Source organism: Daucus carota, chromosome 5 (genome assembly GCF_001625215.2).
Source record: "Daucus carota subsp. sativus chromosome 5, DH1 v3.0, whole genome shotgun sequence".
NCBI lineage: Eukaryota > Viridiplantae > Streptophyta > Magnoliopsida > Apiales > Apiaceae > Daucus > Daucus carota.
The window spans coordinates 36,043,996-36,052,225 of NC_030385.2; the positions used below are offsets into that span (position 1 = coordinate 36,043,996).

The 8,230-nt window shown below is 33.1% G+C and overlaps 1 protein-coding gene and 1 non-coding gene across 3 annotated transcripts; one reads left to right on the forward strand and one right to left on the reverse strand.

Moving 5' to 3' along the window:
• Positions 1-637: 637 nt before the first annotated feature.
• Positions 638-711, reverse strand: TRNAI-UAU (transfer RNA isoleucine (anticodon UAU)). Its single transcript has one exon. It is a non-coding gene; the product is annotated as a tRNA-Ile (tRNA).
• An 866-nt stretch (positions 712-1,577) lies between these two features.
• Positions 1,578-3,637, forward strand: LOC108223680 (plasmodesmata-located protein 3). 2 transcript variants are annotated; one of them, XM_017398057.2, is made up of 3 exons: positions 1,578-2,459; positions 2,812-2,973; positions 3,154-3,637. In XM_017398057.2, exons 1-2 carry the CDS (start codon positions 1,730-1,732, stop codon positions 2,955-2,957), a joined length of 876 nt encoding a protein of 291 aa, XP_017253546.1. In that variant the 5' UTR covers positions 1,578-1,729; the 3' UTR covers positions 2,958-2,973; positions 3,154-3,637. The 2 variants fall into 2 exon arrangements, with proteins under 2 accessions (XP_017253546.1, XP_017253545.1); XM_017398056.2 differs by having other exon boundaries at positions 1,583-2,459; positions 2,806-2,973.
• The last annotated feature ends 4,593 nt before the right edge of the window (positions 3,638-8,230 follow it).

The window sequence follows — 8,230 nt, forward strand, 5'->3', positions numbered from 1 at the left end:
TAACTGCTTTTGACTTTTTTACACGTATTTTAAGATGTTACAAAAATCACATCTTGACATGATTATTCTTTATATAATTTATATCAAATAAAAGTTTAGAATCTAAACTTTTATTTGATATAAGAATTGAATTTTTTTATTGAGTATAGATATTGTTTTTTCACACCTCAATATACGTGTCAGAAAGTCAAATATCAGTTAAAATGGGACAGAGGGAGTATTTACTATTTTAAATTCTTACATATAATCCCCCCTGAAAAGTAAGTAGTTGTTAATAAAATTTAATAATATGAAACATATATTAATGTATTATTATACATCATTCGGTTCTCGGTCGAAAACATATTTTTAAAGAATTGGACACTAAATCCTTAAAAAAAAAAATGAATTGGACACTAAATCCTGTAAAAAAAAAAAAGAATTGGACACTAAATCCTGTAAAAAAAAAAAAGAATTGGACACTAAATAGATAGAATTTACAAAAATTAAAATTGAACTGAACCAATACGAATTTGGACAATATAATTCGATTCAGTTCTTAAGCCAACGCACTTCTCATCCTCGTGTACCTGAACTGTTATTTCGTCTGCATAGTGAGTGGTCATTGTGGAAAATCGATTTAAAGTCGCGCAAAAAGTAGTCCCGGCGGGGCTCGAACCCGCGACCTTCGGCTCATAAGACCAACGCTCTAACCAACTGAGCTACGGGACTACATGTATTGTGGAGTCCGAACCTATTTATTAACACGAACCTATATTACAGTTACACCGTTACCACGCATATTCACTCCTTTCCTCAGTGAAATTTCCTGCGGTAACAATGAGAAAGTGCACTCCTACTGATGATAGTTAAATATATTCAATGCATAGAATATTTCTCATTTATTTGTGACGGGATAAATGTATTCAACTGTCACTCAATTTTAAAAAATTAGAACAGATATTCGTGTATAATACTAGTAAGTCTAAATTATTAAAAAAAATGGCTTTTTATATGCAACGAAGCATTGAAATAATCAACAAGGAGTCAAATATGAGCAAGAGCAGCCCACATGGATAATTCTCTCCTCCATTCCCTTTCAATCTGGTGCGTATGTACAGTTGTGTTGCTGCATAAACATGTCTTATGCATCAACTATGACTCACCACCAGGTGTCCAGGTCAACATAGATTATTAGATTATGGAGACACATTTCCAACCTCATTTTTGTTATAGTGTTTTCTCTACTTTTATTTAATATTTTAATGCTTAATCCGTACTCTATCACATTTGAATCCCCAAAATTTTAAAATTATGGATATATAAATTCGTAAACCGATGTATATATATAAGTTATGTTCATAACCAGATTTAATAATTAAATGCACACATCAAAAATAGACAATAGTTACTACCAAACAAATATTTGGAAAATATTTAGAATTAAATCATTTCAATGGGAAAAAGAAATGTAAAGTCCTAGCTAGTACATGTACACACAGAGAAATGAAGAAAATACATTTGAGGTAACTTGGGTAACAATCATTAAAATGTGAAAAGAAAAAATGGGCATCTCAATAAATACTTATTAAATGATTGTACTACTTCAACAGTGAAAACACACCCATATTTGTGTGCTCTCCCACAAATACAAAATTTCTATTCATATGCATCAATCTTCAATATTTTCCTTCAAAACCAGGCATGATTTGAGAAAAGCAACTCACACCCACCATCATCTTTTCATCAAATGGGTTTCGTAAAGTCTCAAAATTCAATCTTTTTTCTTGTGTTGTTGATACTTGTTGAGTTTTCTTGGTCAGATGACACCACAAATTTCATTTACAAAGGCTGTGCAAACCAGAGATTTCAGGACCCAACTGGGGTTTATTCACAAAATCTCAAAACTCTTTTTACGGCTTTGATTTCGCAGTCAACTTCGGCTAAATTCTACAAGACTACTTCTGGGCAGGGCCAATCAGCCATTTCTGGGCTGTTTCAGTGCAGAGGAGACCTCAGTAATGCTGATTGTAACAGATGCGTGAGTAATGCACACCAGCTGTTTGATAAAATGTGTGGCCCAGCTGTAGCTGCAAGAATTCATCTTTCTGGGTGTTATATGAGGTATGAGATTTCTGGGTTTAAGCTAGCTGGAGCTACTGACTTGTTGTATAAGGTTTGTGGGGCGACCCGGGTTCGTGGGTCGGGTTTTGATCAGAAGTTGGGTTCTGCTCTTGGGCAGGTTGAGAAGGGTGTGACCGGTGGGACTGGGTTTTATACAGGTGTTTATGAGAATGTTTATGTGTTGGGTCAGTGTGAAGGTGATTTAGTAGGCGGGGATTGTGTGGAATGTGTGCAAAGTGCTGAACAGAAAGCTAAGAGTGATTGTGGTGACTATGTTTCGGGTCAAATTTTTCTTCAGCAGTGTTACGTTACCTATTCTTATCGTCCAGATGGAGTTCCCGGAACATTGCCATCAGGTAGCTGTATTTGTCGGTAATTTATAGTAATTTTTTAATGTTTACAATTTACATGTTTCGAGAATATTAAAGAAATTAAGTTGCAGGAATTTCGAGTTCTGTCTAGTTATTGTCAATTTGTGTTGGGTAAGAAAAGGGTTTTCTGTTGTGGTGCGTGCATATTAGTAGATAGCTTCACATGTGGATACCGGTGTATGTTTAATTATTTTCGATATAAAATGACATGGAGTACAGGTACACTAGAATTAGAATCTTTTTTGCTGTGAATGTGTGACTGTGTGTAGATGTAGATGTATGTATGGATAAATAACTTGATTGTGATAGTCTGCTGGTGTTAAATTTGTAGATACAGAAAGAAGTAAAGGGAAAGGCTCGGGGCAGAATACGCAAAAAACAGTGGCTATTGTGGTGGGCGGATTAGTTGGTTCTGGTCTTTTTATTGCTTGTTTGCTGGTTCTTAAATCGGCTTTTAAGAAGAAACGCGAAGTTAAGTATTAGGATGGCTGATACAAAGGTGTGTTATTATTTCCTGCTCTCCTATATTTTAGTTCAGGGTTGTAATATTTTATTTCAGTATTCCTTAATTTCTTAGAGATATTATTTTATGAGAGGTTTTTTCCTAGATAATACTTTTAATCGAATGTTTATGACCATGTATACAATATGCCCTGATTTCATTTCTTTATGCCACCAGGACAACTGCAGAGATTTTGAGCTGGAGAATATGAACATAAGGATGGGTGGACAAAGAGATGTGCAGAGTAATATAAGGTATATACTGGTGTGAAAAGGTAAAGCTAATGATGGTGAAAGAGGGCACATGACTTGGGATTTTCTTCATCTCCAAGTATCTCCATATAAATTCCACATATATAATATAAGGTATACAAGTTAAATTAAATTTTAATGTAGAGAAAGCATATTTGTTAAAGGATAAGTTAGGTTAGTATGCTTTGTTTGAAACTGAATGTACATTCACAAATGGTTGGAAAGTGACACACTAATATGAATCAATATGGAGTAGTTGCTTTACATAAAATGTCTCTTGTTCATTACTCTTTTAGAGCAGGTTGTAATTTCTTGTCCTGTACTCTTTGTTGAAAGGGTGAAAAGGAAATCCAGTTTGGTTTCAGGACCTATAAAGTTTCAAGATTTTGAATGGGAACTCCTTTATATCTTTTTATGGGGTCCATTACAATAATTGTAAACCAAGTGTTCCTGCACTTTCGGTTTGATTAACCCTCCTGACCTCCAGTCTATCCTTCCATCTGGGTGCTGTTGATTAACAGGTAAGTGTTCTATCTAGGTCTAATTCTATCCGATTTCTGTCTGATCCTCCCATAGATCTGTGCAACTGATATCCGGTAAAGTCTCCATCTAGGTCCAGTTAGTGCTATAGATATCAGATAAATCCTCCTATCTGGTTTGAGAGTTTGGCGCTTCTCTTCCTCTACATTTATATTTTGGTATGTGTTTAGATAATCACATCCTCGTTAGTTTCTGCTGAAGCGCTTGACACATTTCTTGTTTCTCTGTGCCTAATTCATGACCTTTAATCCATTGAAAGCTGGAATTTTCATATTAATTATAATCACTTCGATTAGATTTCCCTTCCTATCCTAATGTCCCATGCATGTCATCATTGGAGCCTTAGAGGTATGAAATAAAGTGGAAAACTCATGTTGCTGTGCAAGTGCGTGCTCTACCAATAATTAAGCCAGCAAATTTCACTCTGTATCAAGAATTGACCCTTGAACCTTTTCCTTTTTGTTTGTTTATTTAATTTACAATTGTTAATGACATAGTATCTGGTAGTGATATCTGATACTTTAATAAAGCCCATCTTGTTAAATTAATAATTCCATTGTGTTGTTTAAACATCTGTGATCTTGTTGTCAGTCCTTTTCAATCTCCGAATGATTGATATGGGAAATTGTGCAATATCCTTGCCACGTAAAATTGGAAAGGGCATATGTATTATAGGGTGATTGTGTGATGTACAATATATTATACACAAGCTTGAGACGAGTTGAGATGTTACATAGTTTACATGGGTGATGATTTGTGACAAGTGATTGTTGTGTGCCAACTATTAGCGGTTATTTATACCTGTTTATTTATAGCGGTTGATAGGTGAAAAGTGAAAACTCTAGAAAGATTGTTTCAAGTGACATAATACAAAATTTTACCAAGCACGGGGCAGAGGAAGAATTTATAGTAGGGGATAATAAACAATACTTGTTATGACAAGGTACTTAAGTCTTAGATTGACAGCAAAGAATTTTAGTGATAATTTTACCTAAAAACATAGCTATGAGGTTTCTTATCATCTTGCTATATGAGAAATAATCATCGAGAAAATAAACAGCAAGGAGAATAAGGGGTTTTGGGAATTTTCAGGGGTATTTTCGGTGCAAGCTCACAGGTTTGTGTAATATGTATATTTGTCAACGATACAAATTGTTCACAGCTGTTAGAAAATTCGATACAGTGATTATCAATATTTGGGCAGCTGTGTGGACTATAGAATTGCAACTATAAATTTGTAGATTTTTTAAATGCACCGTCAGAGCCAATATGGTTTTTGTGTTGCCCGTGACATCAAACTTGAGACACATTGCCCTTTAATCAATTTTTCAACGATGCTGGAAGAGGAAAATTGATCCTGCGAACATGCCTGCAAGTAGCGACGTAACTTCAGAGCACGCTGATTAGAACCGTGGTCCGTGGTGTCACTCTCCATTCGTTTTTCTTCGCTGTTGTTCATTAGGCTGAGTAGGAATGAGCTCTTTTCTGGAAAGTGGAAACCATGGATGACAACAACTAGGCTGAGTAGGAGTGAGCCTTTTCTGGAAACCATGAATGAGCTCTTTTCGAACGCTACGATTTTCTCAGGTTAGAACACACAAATTTATCAATAAAATCAACACGTTGATTGTACCGAGAGGCTGTTTGCCGGGGCTTAAAGCTCGGTTTTAAGTCATCTCTGTCTTTAAACTAAAAACATGTCTCTTTGTGTAATTAAAAGTAATAAGTCAGAAGTCGGCTTAAAGTCATAAATAAGCCAGAAACGGACTTATAACCATAATTTAATTTGAGGTATTTTTTTCGGTGACTAAATTTTTTTGAACTTTATTTTCTGATAAAAAAATACTCCTAAGTCCTAAAATATTCATAAATTATTTCTATTTTTATTATTATTATATTTACGATAACTCATAAGTCATTAATAAATCAAAATCATCCAAACACACATTTTGAACTCTCAACTTATGAGATAAGTCGAGAGAAGTAGGGGTATGTATTCGGTTAACTGAAACCGAATTTCAATAAAAAAAACTCTACCAAAAATCAAACCGAATTAAATTCGGTTTTAAACCGAACCGAAATTATTAACCGAAATTTTTAAAAAACATCCAAAAAGTGAAAATTATGAAAATAAAAGCAAGTTTACATTTCAAGTTAATAGAAAAAGGCTTCGACGAGAATAAAAAATAACTACAAAAACTATTTGAGTGTCTTACAAAATATACCTGAAGGCTAGAGACTGAAAGCGTTTGAGGGTTTGAGCAGCAGGTCGAGCATGTCGATGGAAGTTAATGAACTGGTATTTAGGTAGGTCGTATATATTCTCGGCAGTAAACGGATACACGCTTATAAATTATAAAAACATTTATACTATTAATTAAAAATACTATTTTTTATATAGTATATAAAAATTCGGTTAACCATTCGGTTTTCAGTTAACCGAAGTTTAAAAACCGAAAAATCGAAAAATCAAATTTTGGCTACCGAAAACCGAACCAAAATTTAAAATTCGGTTAACCGAACCGAAATTATTTCGATTTTTCAGTTTGGTTTTCGGTTTTCGGTTAACCGAACCGGATGCATACTCCCAAAGAGAAATCACGTTAAGTCATAAGATATAAGTTTGGCCAAACGAGCTCCCAGCGGGGTTGAACGATATGATATGACATTTTTGAACATCATTGTTGTTACATACTTTAATTTGTTTAGTACTGGGAATAATAATTTTAATGGGTATTGTTTCGACTAAGTAACATGGGAATGTTAGTTCCATTTTCTGTAGAGGACATTTCAGCAGCAATCAAGAATATGTATCCAAGGAAGTCACCATGTCGGGAGGTTTTTGACTCGGAGCATCTTTGACTTGATCGGCTAAAATAGCTGGAAATATTAACTATATAAGTTTTACCGAATCTTATGAACAATTTATTTCATTATATTGACTTATTGACGAGGTATATGTTAAAAATAATATATAATTATCATTTTAATGTTTATAAATATAATATTTAACCATAATATAATAACATATGATGTGGAATTTCTTACCGTTTTCTAAAGGTTGGACAAAATTCTATTGGAATTCAATTTTTACATAATTCTATAACTTTTATTAATAACTAGCATTTTACCCGTGCTACGCACCGAATGGTTATTTTTATAAAATAAAAATAAGTTTGTATACTTACAAATTCAAGTACATATTGTTTTATCATTTATATAATTTTATTACATAATATAGGTATAAATTTTTAAGAAAAATAATATTATTTCTTAAATACTCTGCTCAACACCCTCATATTATATGAAATGAAATAATCATATTTTCTTTTCAATCAAATATTATATAAGGATCGACTATCGTTTAGAGATCATGGAATGCGAATGCAATCCCTGCTCCCGGTTTCGGATCCAAAATCTGAATTATCTCAATTTCATACTGAATCCTGAATTTGCACCGATGTTGATCTAAACTAATTTGTTTTTATAATATGAGATATTGAAAACTAATATGATAATAAAAAATGTACATATAAAATTATATTATCGTCAACAATTATGTAATATTTATGTATGAATTTTTTTATAGTATATATGAGGATTGGGGAGGCAGTTAGTAAACAGGGAAGGGAGCTGGGCGAGTAATTTGAGGGCCATAAATTTTTTCAATTTTCCGTATTAAATAAAGTAATGTCAGATTAAGGTCGATCGGGTCGGGTGGATGCATCCCCTGATATCAGTCATTATTATTATAATATATAATTTAATTAATTTGTACGCAAAAATTCATTTATATCCGCATGATTAGTTTTCGTTGCCATAGTTTAGAAAATTTGTATGCACTTAACTTATTTACGAAGTAATATAAATTATTAAATTCAATGGAGCATGCCTTAAAGGTATAAATTTGTAACAAAATCACTCATGTAAATAAGATTTTATGAATTTAAGAAGATAAATATATTTTATTTTTATATCTATTTTAATCACGAACATAATGAAAATTTTGTCCTAATAAATTGTAAAGTCATTGTGAGATTTCTATATTGGTCGTTCTGTATGTTAACTTGTGTTTATTTTATATTATTTTTCTCATTATAATTATAAATTTACACTTATAAAAACGATGTTTATATTAGAGGGTGAATATCCAATATAACTCATTTTCTGCGCATATTGTCCATAATGATCACCCACACTAAAATGGACCAAAATAACCACAAAGAGTCGCATTCTCTGAATGCGAATACTGAGTGCGGATCTAGTTAATGCGCATGCTTTGGCTGATTTTGTGCATGAGCATCAATCGTGTGTGAGGATTAGACTAAATTTTGAATCTGCTTGCAAGTTACGCATATATAGTATGCGTGACCAACAAACACGCATAGTCAGAATGCGTGTCATTTTTTTTTGTTCGCTTTTGAAAACACATATATGATCATACATACAGCATCACGGAGTCC

What these genes read in the sequence shown, in the direction of transcription:
- LOC108223680 (XM_017398056.2), top strand. Translation starts at nt 1,730, where the DNA reads ATGGGTTTCGTAAAGTCTCAAAATTCAATCTTTTTTCTTGTGTTGTTG. An exon ending in TCCCGGAACATTGCCATCAG is followed by an intron (nt 2,460 to 2,805) that starts GTAGCTGTATTT and finishes TTAAATTTGTAG; the next exon opens with ATACAGAAAGAAGTAAAGGG.